Source organism: Littorina saxatilis, linkage group LG14 (assembly GCF_037325665.1).
Source record: "Littorina saxatilis isolate snail1 linkage group LG14, US_GU_Lsax_2.0, whole genome shotgun sequence".
Lineage (NCBI taxonomy): Eukaryota > Metazoa > Mollusca > Gastropoda > Littorinimorpha > Littorinidae > Littorina > Littorina saxatilis.
Window position 1 is genome coordinate 37582912 of NC_090258.1, and position 23331 is coordinate 37606242.

At 42.4% G+C, this 23331-nt stretch overlaps 1 protein-coding gene across 8 annotated transcripts in view; it reads right to left on the reverse strand.

Moving 5' to 3' along the window:
• Positions 1–23331, reverse strand: part of LOC138947709 (histone-lysine N-methyltransferase 2C-like) — a 168752-nt gene that overhangs the window by 105022 nt on the left and 40399 nt on the right. For 6 of the 8 annotated variants that reach the window (XR_011449765.1, XM_070319248.1, XM_070319250.1 and 3 more), the window contains 11 exons: positions 21214–21297; positions 20663–20876; positions 18723–18946; positions 17882–17955; positions 17442–17492; positions 16761–16917; positions 15880–16263; positions 15069–15425; positions 14306–14517; positions 10145–10228; positions 1389–1542 (listed from right to left, as the gene is read on the reverse strand). Coding sequence is in view for 7 of the 8 variants with exons in the window: in XM_070319248.1 (XP_070175349.1) it covers positions 1389–1542; positions 10145–10228; positions 14306–14517; positions 15069–15425; positions 15880–16263; positions 16761–16917; positions 17442–17492; positions 17882–17955; positions 18723–18946; positions 20663–20876; positions 21214–21297 (1995 nt within the window). In the remaining variant the exon portion in view is untranslated. The remainder of the gene's footprint in view (positions 1–1388; positions 1543–10144; positions 10229–14305; positions 14518–15068; positions 15426–15879; positions 16264–16760; positions 16918–17441; positions 17493–17881; positions 17956–18722; positions 18947–20662; positions 20877–21213; positions 21298–23331) is intronic. The other 2 variants (XM_070319245.1, XM_070319249.1) reach the window with 2 other exon arrangements.

Below are 23331 nucleotides of genomic sequence, written 5' to 3' on the forward strand. Positions count from 1 at the left end.
AGGTCTTCTAACTATCAAATTTCCTGCCAAGCAGACAAAGCCAGGACATTTGGACCTCTACATATTTTCAATCGAGGTCCAACAGACCTTTTTCCTATGAGGCTGGAGACAACACTCATACATGAATGGGCAAGGCAAAAATACAAAACAAGAAGAGCAAACGCTCGATCGAGTCACTTTCGCAGTTCTGAATATTATATGAGGCATCAGATGGACAGGAAGAAATTGCTATTCACAACACAATGAGTCACGTTCACATAAAATTTGAGCCCGGTCACTTTTATAGTTTCCGAGAAAAGCCCAACGTTAAGTTGTGTGTTGCCGAACAGAAAAGGCTAGTTATCTCCCTTGTTTTTCTGATAACGTTCGTAAAAGGCTACAGATGTAAATACTTTGATGTAAAGAATAATCCTACAAAGTTTCAATCACATCCGATGAACTTTGTCAAAGATATAAAATGTCTCATTTTTCCTTTGACGCTGACCTGTGACCTTGAAAAAGGTCAAAGGTCAACGAAACCATCGTTAAAGTGTAGAGGTCATTGGAGGTCACGACTAAACAAAATATGAGCCCGATCGCTTTGATAGTTTCCGAGAAAAGTCCAACGTTAAGGTGGTGTCTACGGCCGGCCGGCCGGACGGCCGGCCGGATGGCCGGCCGGCCGGACAGACTAACACTGACCGATTACATAGAGTCACTTTTTCTCAAGTGACTCAAAAACAGAAAGACTGCCAATGTTTCAACATTCAGAATAAAAATATAAGAATGGTAATTTATTGGAACGTTTCAATTTATTACAAACTAGATGAATAGCCGCTTCGCCAGGTACGGCTTCGCTGGGAAGAAGTTGAGCCGAATACCCGGCTGTGCCGGGGACCCGGCTTTGCCGGGTGTACGCCGGCTTTGCCGGCGCACCGCACGAAGGAAGGGAGATAAACGCGCAAAACACTGGAGAAGAGTAAAAATAGTATAACGGGAATATGGATTGAGCGTTGTCGACAGTGACCTTCTAAAAATAGAAACGGGAATATGGATTGACGCCACACGAAGGAAGGGAGATAAACGCTGAAAACACTGGAGAAGATAAGGAAGAGTTACTGAGAATGGATCCAGAGAAAAACCAAAATGAGCACGTGTTGAAATATCTCATCGAGCAGGTTGTGTCCGGGGTGTAGCTGAATATGGCCACCAAATTTGAAACAGATCCATCGAGAACCTTGAGCGTGCATCGCGGACACACACACACACACACACAGACACAAGTCGTATATATATATATATATAAAGATATTTCTTTGATTGTACTGTTTTGTTTTGTCATGAAAAAAAACTTTCCAATAACTTACCATTCTTGTTGTTTTTAGGCCAGACTAAAGTCCAAAACTCACCTGGCATCCTGGGCATCATGGAAGAAGGGGGCATGCCAGCAGACCCCGGTCCCATCCCCGCCTCTTGCTGCTGCTGCTGCTGCAGCCACTGCTGGTGCAGCGGGTGGCCCTGGCCGATCTGCTGCGCAGCTTTCTGCTGCATGCGCAGCTTGGTCTGCTGACCCAAAATCTCACGTAGTTGTTGGTGTGGAGTCGGGGGGCCCAGTCCCCCCATCGCTGCCTCCCCTGTCCCGGGCCCGACCACGCCGCCCTGGCCGTCACAATCACACACACACCTTACACACTCGCTCACCATGACACCAAGTAGTCTGCCGTTCTGGGCAGTCTTTACCTCTATGGAGTCAAACCTCTCAATTCAGACCCTTCATTATGAGACTACCTCTCGCCACGACACCAAGTAGTCTGCCTAACTGGATAATCCTTACCTCTAAAGAGTCAAACCTCTCAATTCAGACCCTTCATTACGAGACTACCTCTCGCCACGACACCAAGTAGTCTGCCTAACTGGATAATCCTTACCTCTATGGAGTCAAACCTCTCAATTCAGACCCTTCAGTACGAGACTACCTCTCGCCACGACACCAAGTAGTCTGCCTAACTGGATAATCCTTACCTCTATGGAGTCAAACCTCTCAATTCAGACCCTTCAGTACGAGACTACCTCTCGCCACGACACCAAGTAGTCTGCCTAACTGGATAATCCTTATCTCTAAAGAGTGGAACCTCTCAATTCAGACCCTTCATTATGAGACTACCTCTCGCCACAACACCAAGTAGTCTGCCTAACTGGATAATCCTTACCTCTAAAGGGTGGAACCTCTCAATTCAGACCCTTCATTACGAGACTACCTCTCGCCACGACACCAAGTAGTCTGCCTAACTGGATAATCCTTACCTCTAAAGAGTGGAACCTGTCAATTCAGACCCAATAAAGCCTGTCCTTAACTGGGCCAAGTCGACTACGCGAAGTATACTTTGCGAAGCTGCCCGCACAAAGCTTTAGCACTGAGTTTTGGGTAAAAAGACTCCGTGAAGTTGAAATGGGGCTCAATGAAGGACCGCCTTTACGAGACTACCTCGACTATTAAGACGTCAATTTCTCAGACACTTTCTTCATAGTGTCACTGTCGGTTACTTCACTTCCATAATATAAGACTCGCTTTCAAGATCTAGATCAGTAAATGTCTCAAGTTTTAGGTCTCAAAGCAGAGGTATCACTGTACCTGTTTTAATCTTGTCCATTTTCCTTGTTCTCACTGGAACAACTTTTTTTTTCCATACCAGCAGGCATTAGATTACGAATTGTTTCAAAAGTCTACGAATCCCAGAAGTCTTCCAATTGGCGGAAGAATCTCATACCTGACCACGCTGCGAAAAAAAGATAGGTGTTTGTTCATCTTTTTTTCTTTGAACATACAAGAGGCTGTGTTACAATAAAACTAGTTCCTGTCCACTAGTAAGCACCCCTCCCTTGTCCTATCTTCCATCCTTCTTCCCATTGCACTGCAGCTGATTCCCCCTTACAAGTCTGCCTCAAAAGCTACTCTGTTTATGTTATTACTACTCTGTTTATGTTATTAGAGTTCTCTTACGTTGTGCTTTGTTGCTGTAGCTCTGACTGCTATCTGGTTCGTGAGACTGATGCTCTAGAGTTTTCTACCACATTGGTACAGCACCATCAGCAATATTATTACTCAATCTTTTCATTCCTCTTCAAATAAGTCCCCCCCCCCCCCCCCCCCCAAAAAAAAAAAAAAACAAAGAAGAAGAAAAGAGATCTGGATCATACTCCATTGTGCAATGTACGTTCGTATTATCAACAGCAAAATACACAACAGTACAGTTATAATATTCCCTCAACATCCATACGAGTACACAGCATGTGAAAGGAAGGCGGCATGCCATTTAGGGACTTTAGTACACACTACACACCACAAACTAATACACCTTGTCTGTACTGATTGGTATCATTTTACAACAAACAACCAAAAGTCACATGTTTCGAAAATATGTGTGTGCTTGCTTGCTTCCCAGAGACCTCTAACAAGTTCTGGGGAAAATGTTCCCAACCTATGTTTAACATTCTCCAAATTGTTGCTGTCCACACCTGATGCCCATGAGAAATGTGTGCAAACTAGAAATGAAGGAACAGCGTTTTTTGTATTTTGTTTGTTTGTTTGCTTAACGCCCAGCCGACCACGAAGGGCCATATCAGGGCGGTGCTGCTTTGACATATAACGTGCGCCACACACAAGACAGAAGTCGCAGCACAGGCTTCATGTCTCACCCAGTCACATTATTCTGACACCGGACCAACCAGTCCTAGCACTAACCCCATAATGCCAGACGCCAGGCGGAGCAGCCACTAGATTACCAATTTTAAAGTCTTAGGTATGACCCGGCCGGGGTTCGAACCCACTACCTCCCGATCACGGGGCGGACGCCTTACTACTAGGCCAACCGTGCCGGTCCAGTGTTTTTTGTAGCTTACAACGTGAAGACAGACTAAACCAAGTACTGTCTATTTCAACAGAGGACCGGCACAGGCCTAGTGGTAAGGCGTCCGCCCTGTGATCGGGAGGTCGTGGGTTCGAACCCCGGCCGGGTCATACCTAAGACTTTAAAATTGGCAATCTAGTGGCTGCTCCGCCTGGCGTCTGGCATTAATGGGTTAGTGCTAGGACTGGTTGGTCCGGTGTCAGAATAATGTGACTGGGTGAGACATGAAGCCTGTGCTGCGACTTCTGTCTTGTGTGTGGCGCACGTTATATGTCAAAGCAGCACCGCCCTGATATGGCCCTTCGTGGTCGGCTGGGCGTTAAGCAAACAAACAAACAAACAAAAATGTCAACAGAGCAATGCTAACAAACTGTTGCCCTGTTTGAGGGGTAGAACATTATGAGCATTACAGTACTTTCCACTGAATCAAAATGATATCTTAACATTCTACACACTGATTTAGTGTGAGTGGTAGAACCTTATGAGAATTACAGTACTTTCCACTGAATAAAAATGACATCTTAACATTCTATAAACTGATTTAGTGTGAGGGGTAGAACATTATGAGCATTACAATACTTTCCACTGAATCAAGATTACATCTTAACATTCTAGTTTCTACATACTGATTTAATGATGATATCTGTGCACAAATGCTGTCTTTTCAGTATGATCAACATGGACAACCTAAAGTGACATTCCAAAGGTCTTCACACTGATTTAGTGTCTGGATGTGTCTGTGCACAATGTTGTCTTTAGAGTATGACCGACAAGAACAACCTATCCTAACGCAGCATCTTGTAGTTCTACACACTGATTTAGTGGTTGTGCACAATGGTCTCTTGACAATACGATCAACAAGAACAATCTAAAACACTGATTTAGTGTTTGTGTCTTTGGACAATGTTGTCTTCAGAGTATGATCAACACAGATAACCTAAAGTGACATCTTGAAGTTCTACACACTGATTTAGTGGTTGTGCACAATTTTGTCTTTACAATAGGATCAACAAGAACAATCTAAAGCAACATTTTGAAAGTGATAAACACTGATTTAGTGGTTGTGTCTAACGACAATGTTGTCTTGACAATATGATCAACAAGAACAATCTAAAGTGACATATTGTAGTTCTACACACTGATTTAGTGTTTGTGCACAATGTTGTCTTTATAGTAGGATCAACAAGAACAATCTACTGCAACATCTAGTTGAAGTGATACACGCTGATTTAGTGTTTGTGCACAATCTTGTCTTTACAATACATGTAGAATCAACAAGAACAATCTACAGCAACATTTTGAAGTGATAAACACTGATTTAATGGCTGTGCAAATCCTATTCAAGCAACTCTACTGTAGTGTGGCTCAGCTGACATTGACACAATGTGTGCTTGGTAATTTGCCGCTGATGTTACATAAAAATACAAATGTATTGAACCGACATGCAGATGATTTGACATCACGGCTATAGCTGCTGGTTACACCCACAAATTGTTATGCTATGCACATTCAGTGTAGAGAAGTATGACTGACCAATGGTACAGTGTCTCTGGTTAGTGAACCACCCACAGACAATATTGACTGACCAATGGTACAGTGTCTCTGGTTAGTGAACCACCCACAGACAATATTGACTGACTAATGGACAGTGGTGTAATGTTTTCTAAGCAAACAACTTGATAACTCAAGTGTGCAGACCATTTGATAACTGTGCTGATAGCAAGTGATAGCCGAAACTTAACCCGCTAGTTCAGGAATCACAAACGATCCTGCAAAGTGTACCAGATCTTATTTGATTAGTTTTTCTTCAAAGCCTGTGTGCCTCTACAACCAGGTTACCTGCTGAAATATAGCGGTCTCTACCGTGTGACACACTGACACCGACACTATGAGGTAAGTTCTACTTGGTGAATCACTGATGGACACTCACGCACTGACACACACTTACACACACCATGCCAAGGCGTAGGTAGGGCGGGGGAGGCAGCATACATGTATCACTACAATATTCAACACCCATCTGCAGCTTCTTCACTACTTTCAGTTTCACACACAAAAAGAGGTAAAATTCTATGCCATCAGGTTTTTCTTTCACTAACAAAATTGCGACCGAAAGAGCAAATCCTCTGCACAAGAGGAAACACTTTAGTTCTTCCGAAACAAAAATAAAAAGGAAAATGTCTCCTCTGAATCAGAAATAACTTGATTTTTCTTACTCTTACTTCATTGAACTGAAGGTACGTGTTCTGTAGCTGTCCAGACAGTTTTAGGTCAGCAAAATACACAACTCCGTGCTTTTGGCACCTGATGGCACAAACTTTCCCTTTTTCGAGTGTAAAGCATGAATCGCCAGCATAAAATGCACTTAAGACCAATATTACAATGTTCACTCAATAACAACAATGACAACACAATCATAAATAAATCACTACAACCAGTACAATGTTGTGCAACCTCAAGAGTCAAATGCAACCAATACAATGAAATCTTATACAACAAGCTGCTCATTCGTCCTCAGTTAGCTCTATAACCTAAGTGTGAAAATGTGAGAATTATCTGTTAACAACATTTTAAGAAACACCAAGGAAACACAACATATTCCACAACATCAACACAAGCATGCAGTTAGACGAAAAACAGTGGAATTATGAACCTGAGGATTAGTATCAAAACCCACAAATTCAACCCAATCAATCAACAACAACAAAAATCACACAGCACGAGCTAGGGTTATGATTGCTATAGAGTGGGATGAAAAGTTACCCCAAAAAAACAAAAAAAGGAGAGAGAGAGAGAGAGAGAGAGAGAGAGAGAGAGAGAGAGAGAGAGAGAGAGAGAGAGAGAGAGAGAGAGAGAGAGAGAGAGAGAGAGAGAGAGAGAGAGAGAGAGAGAGAGAGAGAGAGAGAGAGAGAGAGAGAGAGAGAGAGAGAGAGAGAGAGAGAGAAAAGACAACTATATGGAGCAATGTGCAATGCAGAAATACTGATGATAAAGTGAGTTTGAATTCAGAGTCCTGGACTGAGGTGCATGAAGCAAAACAGGGTGCTACCCAAATGGGTGGTATGAAACCCAGGGTAGGATTGGTTGAAATTGAGATTTGTTTTGATTTGAACCAATCAGACCCTGTGGCTTGTTCCCACCCAATTGGGTGGCATCCAGTTCCTCTTCGTGCACCTCAGCTACACTAAACAAAGTGCTTTCCATGTCCTTGCGCCATTAGATGGTTGATAAGGTGAGAAGCACACAGAGGTGTTACAGCCTATTTGGAGAGGAGGGAAGTAATCACACACACAAAACAACAAGACTGAGAAGTGCAGCACAAGCACGAACAGAACTGAAATGTGAAAACAAAAGCAACAAAATGTGCACACTCTACTTCTTCTTCTTCTTCTGCGTTCGTGGGCTGAAACTCCCACGTACACTTGTGTTTTTTGCACGAGTGGAATTTTACGTGTATGACTGTTTTTTACCCCGCCATTTAGGCAGCCATACACCGTTTTCAGAGGAAGCATGCTGGGTATTTTCGTGTTTCCAGGGTTCCTGCAGGGCAGAGCTGATACAATTCAAGGAGTTTTCAAGGACATTTCCAGGACCAAATAAATGCTTTTCAAGGACATGATTTTCCCCAAATTAATGCAAAGCACCAAGCTTACCTTCAGGAAGGGAAGCAACTACAGGTGACTAGTAATAGTTCGTCTGCTTTTGTTTTCACTCGATCTTTTATTCTCCCAAAATGTGTGTACTGTATTTGACGAAAAAAAAGGGGGTTGCATTTTTTTTTTAAAACAAGACAAGCTGCTGACGAAATGTATTGGCAACAATTTGGAAAAATCAAGTACTTTTCAATGACTATTTAACAAAACTCTATTTTCAAGCACTTTTCAAGGCCTGGAAAAGGTTTTCCAATTTTCAAGGAGTTTTCCAGGGTTCAAGGACTCTGTACGAACCCTGTGTTTCTATAACCCACCGAACTCTGACATGGATTACATGATCTTTTTCGTGCGCACTTGGTCTTGTGCTTGCCTGTACACACGGGGGTGTTCGGACACCGAGGAGAGTCTGCACACAAAGTTGACTCTGAGAAATAAATCTCTCGCCGAACGTGGGGACGAACTCACGCTGACAGCGGCCAACTGGATACAAATCCAGCGCGCTACCGACTGAGCTACATCCCCGCGCTACACTCTACTTCTAACGTCATGATCTGTCTTAGATAACAGAAACAAGAGGATTGAATTCAGTACATTTGTGTGCCTCTACCAGTGTAGAAAGTTAACCCCAAGAGCTAATGCGAAGAAATTGTATAATGGCAATAGATGAATATAAGCAAGCTGCTGCCAGCACATGTATTAACTACATCGCGTTAGGAGGATACAGCTGCTGACCTAGGAAGACATGACTGTTGAGAAATGTGCTGAAGGAAGACAAGACTGTTAATAGCTGTACAATGGGAAGCTTTGGCTTTTGACAAGAGTACTCTGAATCTTGACATGAATATTAGAGAAGATAGTGACTGTTGTAGGCAGACCTGACGGCTGATAGTGATAACTTCACTGCAGGGTGAAATTACTGTTGGCAAACGTATTGTAGGGAGGCTTGGGTTTTGACAAATGTACTGTAGGAAGGTTGGAATTTTGACAAATATACTGTAGGGAGGCTGGGGTTTTCACAAATATACTGTAGGAAGGTTGGAATTTTGACAAATATACTGGAAGGGAGGCTGGGGTTTTGACAAATGTACTGAAGGAAGGTTGGAATGTTGACAAATATACTGTAAGGAGGCTGGGGTTTTGACAAATGTACTGAAGGAAGGTTGGAATTTTGACAAATATACTGTAGGGAGGCTGGGGTTTTGACAAATGTACTGTGGAAGGTTGGAATTTTGACAAATACACTGTCTGTAGGAAGGTTGGAATTTTGACATATTTTCTAAAGGAAGGTTGGAATTTTGACAAATTTACTGTAGAGGTTGGAATTTTGACAAATTTACTGTAGAGGTTGAAATTTTGACAAATGTACAGTAGGAAAGCTGGGATTTTTACAAGTATATTGCAGGGTGAACATGACTGTTGACAAGTGTACGGAAGAAAACATGACTGTTGACAGAATAATGTAGGAGGGCATGACTGCTGACAAGTGTACTGTGGGAAGAGATGACTGTTTTGCGGAAAGAGATGACTGTTGACAAGTTGACTGCAGGATGACATGACTGTTGTACTGCATGGTTTGATATGGAGACACACAGCAACACAGAACCCACTGCCCTTCACACACACTTTGCTGTTATGCACGTCACTGCAAGTGGTGGGAGACAAGTAGGTAAGGCTGCTGGAACACCTTGAAATTTCAAACTTTTTGTTCATTCCACTCGTAGTTAACTTTTACAGATTTTTTTCTATTCTTCAAACCTAGCATAATACTAATATTAGCTGTTAAAACTTCAAATACCAATTTTAAATGCCTACAGACTATGGAGAAGATGCAGTTCCTTGGCGGTAGTAATCACAATGTTTTCTTTGTAAGGAGAAACCCTTCAAAATACTTATTAACTTTAAGCAGCTGTTAGTACTACTGCAGGACAATGGTTATGCTGAAGATAACAAACAACTACACATTTCATAGCAACAACTTCCTTGCTTTATATTTCAGTAAAAAAAAGAATCCTTGATTTTACACCACTGTTATTTTTAGTTCAAGACAGTGTTTACACGGAAAGCAATCAGCAACTACAACTTTTTCCATCTACTTCTTCCCTGCTTATAAATTAATATTCAAACTGTCCATGTTTTGCTGCAGTCATTATTTAAGGCCAAGACAGCCTTACAGCAAAGAGAGACAATCCAGACAAGCCAGGCCCAACGAAAACCCACTGCTAATGCGGAATCAGTGGTTGGTTTTTCTACATATATTCATTGTTTTTTGTTAATCCTAATGTTTACGCTGCGGTTAGTACAGTATCATTACCAGTTGGCGCTTAGCAAAAAGATACGCTTTCTTATTCTGTTCACATATTTTCATCGTTTTTTCTTAATCCTAATGTTTACGCTGCGGCTAGTATCATTGCAAGTTAGCGCTTAGCAAAAAGAAACGATATTTTCATCCTAATGTTTATGCTGCAGTGAGAATCATTCCAAGTTAGCCAAAAGAAACGGTCCAGTCCCACAGCCAGGCCCACGAGTCTTCCCAGCCAGAGCTTGCAAGGGGGAGCAGCCAATCAAAGTGTGTGCTATAAGCAAGTGACCAGAAGCTCCACTTACCACACTAGGGGGCGGGACTAGTGAGGGTGGCCAGGGGTATGGCCCGTGAGGACCCAGTTTGTAACGTCGCATGACCAGTGCAGGCTACACCAGCGACACCACGGGACAGAAAGACACACGCCACACAACCCATCAGAATCAAGCTCCACAGAGAGAGTTACTATTTCTTCTACAGAGAGTTTTTGCTAGCCGTGAGAGACACAGCAGGGCTCCCACTGAACAAAGCAAAAATACCTGAATTTCTCAAGAGGGGTGGTGAACATTTTTATTTTTTAAATGTTTTACAAATTTGCATTAAAATTGTGCAACTTGGCGCAAATATGAGCACATTTGTAGGTTTCTCCTTTTCATATTTCTCGGCAATTTGCAAATTTGTGAAAAAGTGGGAGCCCTGCATAGTCCCGAGATAACATTAGCTGCAGCTGCCCCTACTTCCCACCCCCTCCCTCCCCTCTTGTCAACTGACCATCATCCTTTGTAAAGCAGTTTAACCGTACAACTGAAAATTTTATCAATATTATTCTGTCCCTTCCAACTCCCAAGATTGAAAATGATGGAAAAATTAGCTTTAGCTCTCAGAGCTGTCTATAAAAAGCTACCAAAATGTCAGCCAGTGTATGACTTATGAACATGTTTTCACAAGTTCATTTCATTGTGGCATTAACAGTGATGTTTTTTTCAGAAAGAAACAGGGGGACGCATAAGGCCTTAACTTCTTTCAAGAATAATCCTGCTTTTCTTTCTTCTCATCTTCTGGTGAAAAATACGCCTGACTATGCTTCTTCCTTGAACAGAACATCTGATGACTATCTTTACAGCTGATACAAATTCTAAAAAATTCTTCATTATGCTCAAACTTATGGGAAAGAACTGTTCTGCTGTGTCTAAAACTGATTTTGTTCAAAGGATATTTAATACATTTTGCAGCTTTAAAATACAGCGAAGACAGGCGTTTTAAACATTGTGAACAAATGATAAAGACTACAGAGTGCTTGTTTCACATCTTAGCTGCCACTTTTCATGGTGATTAATGTTCTACATGATCAATCAATCAATCAATGAGTCTTATATCGCGCATATTCCGTGGGTACAGTTCTAGGCGCTCTGCAGTGATGCCGTGTGAGATGAAATTTTATACGGCCAGTAGATTGCAGCCATTTCGGCGCATATTTACCTTTCACGGCCTATTATTCCAAGTCACACGGGTATAGGTAGACAATTATTAACTGTGCCTAAGCAATTTTGCCAGGAAAGACCCTTTTGTCAATCGTGGGATCTTTAACGTGCACACCCAATGTAGTGTACACGGGGGGAGGGTTCGGACACCGAAGAGAGTCTGCACACAAAGTTGACTCTGTGAAATAAATTTCCGCCGAACCTGGGATCGAACTCACGCTGACAGCGGCCAACTGAATACAAATCCAGCGCGCTACCAACTGAGCTATATCCCCGCCCCATGAAGCTCAGAAGTCTTCCAGTCAATTGTCTTTCCAAACATTGTAAGGCAAAAAAAAAAGAAAAAAAGATGTGGTTAAGGTAACATAGCCCCAAAAAATAGGGTAGGAAGGTAGGCAATCACTTTTGTTTTTTAAACTTTTTTTTCTAATGTGTACAAATTAAACCTACTTGACAGGGAAATAAGTGTGCGACTCGAGCGCTTTTGCTTTCATTGCGTTTTCTGCACTGGTTTTTGTTTTTTTGTTTGACAAATGTAATAAAAAGTTATAGGGTCGGCCCCTAAAAATAGGGTAGGTCGGGTTACCGTAACCACACCTATTTTTTTTTTTAGGCCTAACGCAAAGGTAAAGCAAACTGTGATCAACAACAACGCAAACATCCTTTAAACAAAGTAAATGTGAAGATTGTTTTTAAAACAAATGTGTTGGTGAACTGGTGAACGTTGATGATTGCAACAATGTTTATAAACTCTGCACTTCAATGTTATTAACATTTTCCATTTTAAATTTGCACACCTAAAACATTTCCCATGTGAAGAGGCAATGTAAAAATAATACTTTCTGATCACCTGAAGACCGACACTACAACTTGTGAACATCTCTGAGAATGGAGCATACGTAATACATACTTGTAGATTATTACAGAGCTGTTTAATAAAAAATAAAACTTATTTCTGAACAAAGAAGTGTATCACCATAAAAAGTGGCTTGTAAGATGTCAGAAAAAGATATGTCAAACAAAATAAAGGAAGACAACTCTGTGAATCAAAACCTCTGAAACTGAAAACGTGACTGTAATATACTAATAAACAAAAGTTACAACTAAAAACTGACTGGCAGCATTTAAGAGTGATACAAGGTAAAAGCTATTACTCTCATTATAACACACACAAGCATTAGAAATAACTGGTACTGTAAGCAGCTGCATACAAAGGTCTCAACATTCAGATTTATCTTACCATGGAATGTATTTCATTCTTTTACTGATTTATAATCCTCTGAAGACAGAATACGGCTGCCTTAATATGGCGGGGTGAATGAAAACAGTCGCAGTATTGCCATTTGGATGACAGAGTTACCTTCTCTGTACCAAGTGGCCCCTGCGAGTGTTATACATGGGTACGCTCAACAAGAACTGATGTATATGATAAAAGAAATGTGAGTACGACCTAACATTGTGACCTTTGTATTCAGCTCAGCTTAACTAATTACTCCTTGCACTGTTGACTGGAGAATTAGCAGAGCAAAGCGTAGGGAGAGCTACAAGTCAAGTATTGTCATCCAATAAATTAGAATACATTCACACTAGATCTACAGCAAAGTGTCACTGGTTAGTCCTTCAAAATGTCCGCTACAGCTAACTAGAAAATCAGTCACAACACAGACTACACAAGACTACGAGGACGATTCACTGTGGCTGTCAGCCACTGCACAAGCAAGACTACTTGCGTGTGGCATCATCTCTCACGTCTGTCTGCATGCTCGGCCACACAGGACACCGGTCACTGACTGCTTCATTCACAACACCACAACTACGGCCGGCACAGTTTCAAGGGGAAAATAACGCATTTTTATACACTGGAACTCCCATTTTCGGACCTGAGAAAATCTGATAAAATCAGGTCTTAAGAAGGTGGGAGTCTCTAATGAAGGTCTTAAATCAGGTCTTTAAATGGAGGGAGTCTTTAAATGGAGGGAGTCTTTAAAAGGAGGGAGTCTTCAAATGGAGGGAGTCTTTAAATGGAGGGAGTCTTTAAATGGAGGGAGTCTTTAAAAGGAGGGAGTCTTCAAATGGAGGAAGTCTTTAAATGGAGGGAGTCTTTAAATGGAGGAAGTCTTTAAATGGAGGGAGTCTTTAAAAGGAGGGAGTCTTTAAAAGGAGGGAGTCTTCAAATGGAGGGAGTCTTTAAATGGAGGGAGTCTTTAAATGGAGGGAGTCTTTAAATGGAGGTAAATTTACTGAGGTTATGAAGAGAAAATCTGATAAAACCAAGGGGTAGTAAGTCTTAAATTGGGAGGTTTGCAAAGGGAGGTTCCGAGTACAGTATCTCTAGTGCATGATCTAGAATTTGAAGCTTCATTGGCATTCTGATTGTTCTGGCATGACACCTTGTAAAACCTTGTGTGCCAGGGTATACACTACAATATTCTAACATGGTGTGAGAAAATGTCACCTCAAAACTGTATCCACCTAAATACAGTAAGAACATTATACCTGGCTGTACATTAAAATGTTCTGGAGCGTCTACAGTGGTGCAGAACATACAAGACCAACATCCAAACTACAGTGAAGTCAGAAAAACTTTGCCCACAAAACAATCCCTCTGTTAAAGGTTTACAAGAACATTAGGGAAAATGTAATATGAAATGTTAACGGCAACGAACTAGAAAATTTGTCATACCATAGACTATACAGACTATGTGGATAGTTCACTATCACTTTTAGCCAACTCACAAGAAAGTCTACATCACACACTTGAGATACTGTATCAAAATGAGAGAAGAAAAGTGAAAATAGAAAACATTGGGTTTTTTTTATGAAGAAAATACATTGTACTGAACTGCAAAAACTGTGCCAGCCGTTTGCATCGCACCAGACCAAGACCAAGACAGTGTAGCTAGGAGCAACGTCGCTTCGAGCACTCAACAAGACCAGCACGATCGTCAACAACAACCACAACATCCACATCACCAAAGTACTCACGTCCTGCGGGGGCATCATACGGGGGTGGTACTGCTCGGGAGAAACTTCAGACATGGAACGTGACAGGGCCGGGTCCATGGGTAAGCGAGGTGGCACACCCTGGTAGGAGTGGGGGAGACTGTTGGAGCGCTGAAGGTGGTGGGGGCTCCTCAAGCCTTCAGGGGGGAAGCCTGCCTCAGGGTGGCGCATGGGGCTTGCCATGCCGCCGTGACCTGATTACAGCGGAACTCGTAAAAATCATTGGAATCGCTGACAGTACACATCAGCATTGTAAATGGTCAGAAACTTAGGCAACAGTTAAGCACCTCCAGTAAACCAGCAAAAGTAAAATAGCAGTGAGGTCACTGACGCCCACAATTGTGGTCATCACAAGCCGAGCTCACCCATGCAATCCCTCTCCTATCTTATCCCCCAATATTCCATATGTATAACAGCCGAATACTGGCCAGGTCTGAGTGCATACTGAGGTTTTCAACAAGAGAATTTCACTGCATTACACTGAGGGAATAACACTGACTAAAAACAGTCAAAAACAGGACAAAAATGTCAAAAGGGGACAAAAATAAAAAGAACTTCTAAATAAAATCGATGGACACAAATGTTATTTGTATTTTTGACCAAAATATGACACAGATCTCAACAGTCATTGTTCACCTCAACCGCGGAGGAACACCGATTATCTCGATTTGTGTAAAATGTCATACTTAGATCAAAATTACAAATAAGATGTAATATATTGCACACTCACAAGGAGAATACTGACCAGGACTGAGCGCGTACTGGCCAGGGCGGGGTGGGGTGGAGGCCATACTGTGAGTGTGTACAGGAGAAGCGTGGGCGGAGGGCGACCCCGACTTGGGGCCGTACGCTTCAACCATGGCTCCAGGCGGCAGACCGTGAAACATATCCCCGGACTCCGAACTGGGTCGCTGACCGAGGCCGGCCTGCATAGCAGCTGAGGGTCCCGGGAACGTATCCGGAGCAGAGAGCGGAAGACGCATAGGTCCGTGGAAAACGTCATCCTGGGATGTGCTGGGTTGTGGTGTGGAGGGGGAGAAGGCGTAAGGATCGTGTGGCTGTGACGTGCCTGGGTGTTCCTCTTGTTTCCCACGAACTCCACCTATGAAAAAACCCGACAAATGTTTAATAATTTCTAGTTTATGTTATTTTTTCAAAACGTAGGATTGTGCATGCAAGATGAGAAAGTCAGAATATTACTTGCGTGCCATGACATTTCTCAATGACTACAGGAGGCTAGCAGAAAATAAGAAATATAAGAAAATAAGACTGGGAAAAAGAAAAAGCAGGACAAAAATGGAAATCACAGTTGATAAAACCGAAAGAAAGGAGGTGTAAAAAAGTTACCAGAACTCCTTTAAAATACAATACAGACAAAAAATGCAACATGAAATTGAACAAAACTCACTCACTCACTCACTCACGCACTCACTCACACACACACACACACACACACACACACACACACACACACACACACACACACACAAACCACCCACACACACAAACACACACACCCACACACAAATTTGTGACGACAGAAGCCACAGCCTCACCATGAAGTGCGCCGAACATTCTGGGCGGCATGGGACCCTTCCCAAAGGGGTCATCAGGTGGAAGCGGAGACCCAGACGGTGACGCCCCCTGGGAGCCCGGCCCTCGCACAAACTGCTCGAACGACTGATGCTGCAGTCTGGGTCTGGGTGTTCCGGGACCCATGGCGAAGGAATCATGCTTGGGAGTACCCGGAGAGAAGGGGAAGGACTCGTGGGTCTGTGCCCCCACTCCCTGCCTAGCGTGGGGTGGGGTGGGCGAGAAGGAGTCGGGTGGGTGGTCCATGGTGGGCGGTTTGTTGAACGGGTCGTCGGGCCAGCGCTGAAAAGGCGGGGGGCCAGGGCCACCAGCGTTCTGCAAGGGGTTCCGCATGGATGGTGACAGGGCTGCAACGAGATAAATTAAGTCAATTGAAAAGCAGTTTTCCACCATATTTAATATTTTCTTTTTTGGGAAAAGTCAGCATGAAAGGGAAAAAAAAAGAAAATGAAATACACACATAAGGGAGACTCTACTCCCACACACACGCACACGCATCAACACACACACACACGCAATAAAAGAAAAAGTTCTGTTGTTTACATCCTTTGACCTTTATCTGACGAACATTTGTTCAAACGGTAGGATCTTACAATTTCAAGAACTAATAAAACGGAAGACATAGAACAAAAAACTATGCTGAATAAAACTTTTAAAACAGGGAGCTAATTCAGTCAAGCCTTTAAACAACAGTTCTGCCATTACTCTGTGCAGCTCTATGATTTTATCTAATTTTAATCAACAAATAGTTCATCATCTAATTTTAATCAACAAATTGTTCATCATCTAATTTTAATTAACAAATTGTTCATCATCTAACTTTAATGAACAAATCAACACCCACCTTCAGGGGGGTCATGGGGACCCGGCGGCTGAGAGAAGGGGTCACCTGGTGCAGGTAGCTGGCCATGTAGGGGCGGGGGAGCGGGTGGAGGCGGCATGGCCTCGCTGTCCTGCAACATCTGGGCCTCTTGCCGTCGCTTCAGCTCTTGGCTCACCTGCTGCACAAGCAACAAACCATCACTTCCTTTAGATACGATACGATAAGGTCAGATATGATCAGATCAGATTTCATATAGTACTTTGATGTTACCCCCCTGGAAATTCGGCCGTTTTTTTTACTGGGGAAAGCAAGCTGCCATACAGTACGGCACTACCTAATATTCTTTATTTTTCCTGCATGCGCATATATTTATCTTTCCAAGCCGTGAGACTTTCGCTGTCAGCTTGGAATTTTAATTGTGCGCAAGCGTGCACACGGGAGGGGGGGGGGGGGGGGTTGGACAACGAGGAAATAAATCCCTTGCCGACTTGGGCATCAAACCCATGCCGATAGCGACAACTGGTTTTGAAGTCAGCCCCTCTACCGACTGAGCAATTTTGTCTGTGACACACCAACTTTTTCAAACATCACTGCATCTTCAGCATGCATTTGGAATATAATAAAATGTAAAGAGACAGATGTTGGTAATAAGTGCCCGACAATCAAAGAGCAGCAAGAACACAATGTGCTTGGACAGTTCACCTTCTGAGCTTTCTGCACGCGATGGCTGGTGCGGTTCTTTCTGGCCTTTGCCTGGAGAAGAAAAGGAAGTCAAATATTCTCTCATTGTTGCTAGTCACAGTGGATTTCAAAACAATAATATCTTGCATAAAACAAATTTAAGACTATTTTAACTAGTAGTGTTATTTTACAATTTATCACATGTTTATACCTGTGCGTCTAAAATCCTATGCAAAATACAATGAAGTGAATAACTAGTCGTGCTAGTTAAAATTATCATATTTTTATACCTCTGCATCTAAAGTCTTATGCAAAATACAAACAATGAATTGAAAATGTTGTATTCATATCAAAAGCATTGACTTTACTCATAAACAACCCCCCCACCCCCCTCCACACCATCCTTTGTAGCTAGTCACTTGATGGGAAACAACTCTGGATAGATAACACTTGAAACTTACCAAAAATGGCATTTTTTCTTCAGGTTTCAGTTTACGCCACAACTTAGCGATCTGTTTTGAGCGTTCTGACCATTCTGTGAACAAAAAATGAAAGTCATTTGATTAATAACACAAAATACACATCCCCATGCATGCACACAAACACATAGATGTATGCACACAAACACATAGATGTATGCACACAAACACATAGATGTATGCACACAAACACATAGATGTATGCACACAAACACATAGATGTATGCACACAAACACATAGATGTATGCACATAAACACATAGATGTATACACACAAACACATAGATGTATGCACACAAACACATAGATGTATGCACACAAACACATAGATGTATACACACAAACACATAGATGTATGCACACAAACACATAGATGTATGCACACAAACACATAGATGTATGCACACAAACACATAGATGTATGCTCACAAACACATAGATGTATGCACACAAACACATAGATGTATGCTCACAAACACATAGATGTATGCTCACAAACACATAGATGCATGCACACAAACACATAGATGTATGCACACAAACACATAGATGTATGCACACAAACACATAGATGTATGCACACAAACACATAGATGTATGCACACAAACACATAGATGTATGCACACAAACACATAGATGTATGCACATGCAAGCACATACAATACATACATACTGAGTTAAAGTTTTCTAAATCCTTTTCGTTTTTCTAAAAAATAAAAAAAGTAACAAAATTTTTTTCTTCAACAGTTTGTAAAGCATCTTCAAGCACATAAACACACACACTTACACTCACACACAGAAAACCGTCAACACAACACTGACCTGGGTATTCCGCCCTGAGGGTAGGAAAGCTGGTGTTGACGTAAAGCACGGCAGAAATGGTAGCATTGAGACCCAGCGCTTCGTCCGTCTCCCACTTGAGGATGGAGCGTTTGCTGCTTCCCCCGACGACATCATCGTCATCTCCACTGGGGCCCGGTGGCCATGGCGACATGGTCTGTGACACGCCCGGCATTCCTGTGCCCATCTCGGGGCTGCTGCAAGTGCTAGCAACAGATTAAAAAATGTTAACATTTTCTTGGAAGGACTGTCCAACTGAAGGCAACAAGACCTGCATGAAAAACTCTGTGGTGAACAATAAATAACCTTATTTAGCGCACGTCATATAAACAGCTCCAAGCGCTTAACACAGGCTTCTAAGTACATGTACTCATTTTGTGCCAACCCCAAAATGTCCTCATGGAATTATATAAGTGTTTAGTGACATCGCAATAATGGTGACCTTGGATATGGCTTATATGGATGGTTCTCTAAAAACTTTGAACTAAATCCAAAATACTTGGCATGCTATATCGGAAAATGAATTACAGTGCAAACAAAGGACACAAAACACACATACACGCACGCACACACACAACACATACTACAACAGTGAATCAACAATCAAAACGCACACACACACAGACAGACACACAGACAGACACACAGACACACACACAGACACACACACAGACACACAGACAACACATACTACAACAGTGAATCAACAATCAAAACGCACACACAGACACACACACAGACACACACACAGACACACACACAGACACACAGACACGCACACGGACACAACACATACTACAACAGTGAATCAACAATCAAAACGCACACACACACAGACACACACACAGACACACACACAGACACACACACAGACACACACACAACACATACTACAACAGTGAATCAACAATCAAAACGCACACACACACAGACACACACACAGACACACACACAACACATACTACAACAGTGAATCAACAATCAAAACGCACACACACACAGACACACACACAGACACACACACACACAGACAACACATACTACAACAGTGAATCAACAATCAAAACGCACACACAGACACACACACAGACACAGACACACACAGACACACACACAACACATACTACAACAGTGAATCAACAATCAAAACGCACACACAGACACACAGACACACACACAGACACACACACAGACACACACACAGACACACAAACAACACATACTACAACAGTGAATCAAACAATCAAAACGCACACACACACAGACACACAGACACACACACAGACACACAGACAACACATACTACAACAGTGAATCAACAATCAAAACGCACACACAGACACACACACAGACACAGACACACACAGACACACACACAACACATACTACAACAGTGAATCAACAATCAAAACGCACACACAGACACACAGACACACACACAGACACACACACAGACACACACACAGACACACACACAACACATACTACAACAGTGAATCAAACAATCAAAACGCACACACACACAGACACACACACAGACACACACACAACACATACTACAACAGTGAATCAACAATCAAAACGCACACACAGACACACACACAGACACACACACAGACACACACACAGACAGACACACACACAGACACACACACAACACATACTACAACAGTGAATCAACAATCAAAACGCACACACACACAGACACACACACAGACACACACACAGACACACACACACACAGACACACACACAGACACACACACAGACACACACCACAACACATACTACAACAGTGAATCAACAATCAAAACGCACACAGACACACACACAGACACACACACAGACACACACACAGACACACCACAACCCATACTACAACACTGAAGCAACACTCTGTACATTGGTGTTCATGGACCTACCTCATGCTCCTCGGTTGCTGGAACATGGGTGGAATGTTGAAGGGTGGAATTTCGTGGCCAGGTGAGTCATCAGGCCCCCCACCGTGGGGTGCCTTCAACAGTTGGCCCTGGGGGCCTATCCGCACACCTGCCATTGCCCCGTGGTGGGGGGACATGTCTCCGTGGGAGGGGCCTGCCATACCTGGGGGAAGGTGGAACGAATCATGGTCTGCACCTGTGGATCAACACAATCATACAGTAATACAATAATACATGATCATGGTCTGCACCTGTGCATTAATACAATCATACAGTAATACAATAATACAGTGCTGTAATAAAGTAATAACCGAATAAAATGATTCTGGTTGACGCAGCTATATTGAATCAAATGGAACAGCTTTTCTATTTTTGAATGCTGCTGCGCTTACACAAATCAAAGAACAGGGTTCTCAAAGGCCTTTCTAAAGTATGTTGTGAAAGTATGTAGGTGGCAGGAACTCAGCAAGAGATATGCCCAGATCCAAAGAGAGCCCATTATTTTTACTGAGTGAAGAGAGGTGATGACTGACCTGTTCCCAGCTGTGGCTGTGAATCATCATCTGACTTCAACACTCCGGTGAAAATGTCATCCACACCATCAAACTGCATCAGCCCTGAAATGGATTGACAACATTAAATACAGTCTTCTCAGTTTCACAAATCTTTTAACCTCCTTTTGAACTTACAAGTGTGAGTTCGTATATATATTCATAGAAAATTAGCTATCCACATTGGCAATAAAGTAACACACACAAAAAGTCAACTGAAATAAAAGCAGAGCTTAAATAGCTCTGGTACGGCACTTCTGGTCTAGAAACAATCTGGAGCCATTAATAAATATAATGGATTCCATCAGACGCAACATTTTCTCCAGTAAAATACCATGGTGAAGAATGAACCAAAGGCAAATCGTTGTAGTACAGAAAATCTATTCTTCTTTGGAAATGCATTCACAACACTACACACATCTAACACTCCATCAAAACTCCATCTTTTAACACCATGTACCCCACCTATGTTGACCAAGTTTTTTTGGTTTTTTTTTAGCCGAGACCAGCTGTGCCACTCAGAAGTGTAGTAATTGTGTAGAAACTGTGTATCAACACGCTGGAATGCAGGCGTTAGATGGACGTTACAGGAAGCGACTGAAGCTAAAAGTCTGAGAGGATATATGGCCAAGAATCTGTCATGGCGTCGAAAGAAGGAAAGCGCCCGCTTGAATTATTTGGCAGGCTCCTGCTTCTAATAAACTTTTTTTGCAAAGAATATTTTTGTGTTGGATGAAAGAGGATGAATGGACGAACGTTTTGGTATAACATGGTGGCAAATTTATGCCGTAACTTCGTAAGCAATGAATGAATGTGATTCCAACCTTACCTAGTCATTCTGGAGAGAAAAGCGTTACGCGATTTTGGGTGCTTTCAGTTTTGTAAGAACTGTACTCCGAACACCTGCGCGACACGTAAATCCTTCATACAAACCAGACAGGAAATGAATGCAGTGTTTAATTAGACCAAAAATGAGCTCGACGGAGCTGCCAACTTCGTTCATTTCGCTTGGAAAAGTGATGCGAGATGTACGTTATTATCCTTGTGTCAATTCGGTATCGGTCAGTCAAACGGTCATACAGTCCGCGGTAAATGTAAGATGGCCGCCAAAGATCGATTTCGAGGTTCACAAAGTCTACTAAGTCTAAAAAAATATTAAAACAAGAAGAGCAAACGCTCGATCGAGTCACTTTCGCAGTTCTGAATATTATATGAGGCATCAGATGGACAGGAAGAAATTGCTATTCACAACACAATGAGTCACGTTCACATAAAATTTGAGCCCGGTCACTTTTATAGTTTCCGAGAAAAGCCCAACGTTAAGTTGTGTGTTGCCGAACAGAAAAGGCTAGTTATCTCCCTTGTTTTTCTGATAACGTTCGTAAAAGGCTACAGATGTAAATACTTTGATGTAAAGAATAATCCTACAAAGTTTCAATCACATCCGATGAACTTTGTCAAAGATATAAAATGTCTAATTTTTCCTTTGACGCTGACCTGTGACCTTGAAAAAGGTCAAAGGTCAACGAAACCATCGTTAAAGTGTAGAGGTCATTGGAGGTCACGACTAAACAAAATATGAGCCCGATCGCTTTGATAGTTTCCGAGAAAAGATATAAAATGTCTAATTTTTCCTTTGACGCTGACCTGTGACCTTGAAAAAGGTCAAAGGTCAACGAAACCATCGTTAAAGTGTAGAGGTCATTGGAGGTCACGACTAAACAAAATATGAGCCCGATCGCTTTGATAGTTTCCGAGAAAAGTCCAACGTTAAGGTGGTGTCTACGGACGGCCGGCTGGCCGGATGGCCGGCCGGCTGGCCGGACAGACTAACACTGACCGATTACATAGAGTCACTTTTTCTCAAGTGACTCAACAATTGCTTGCAATGCATGCTTTGTCTGTGATTCGTGAAAATCGACACGATTTATTGATTTTGTGTAAAGAAAAATTACTTATAACCAAAATAAAACGTTCTCGTTTTGCCGAGATGTGACGAGCGTGACCTAACTAGTCTCCCTTGGTCATTTGAATATGATCTATCAATGACAACAGGACTTTCACACCTACGTGCGAGATGGACGAGCCCAGCCCTACGGG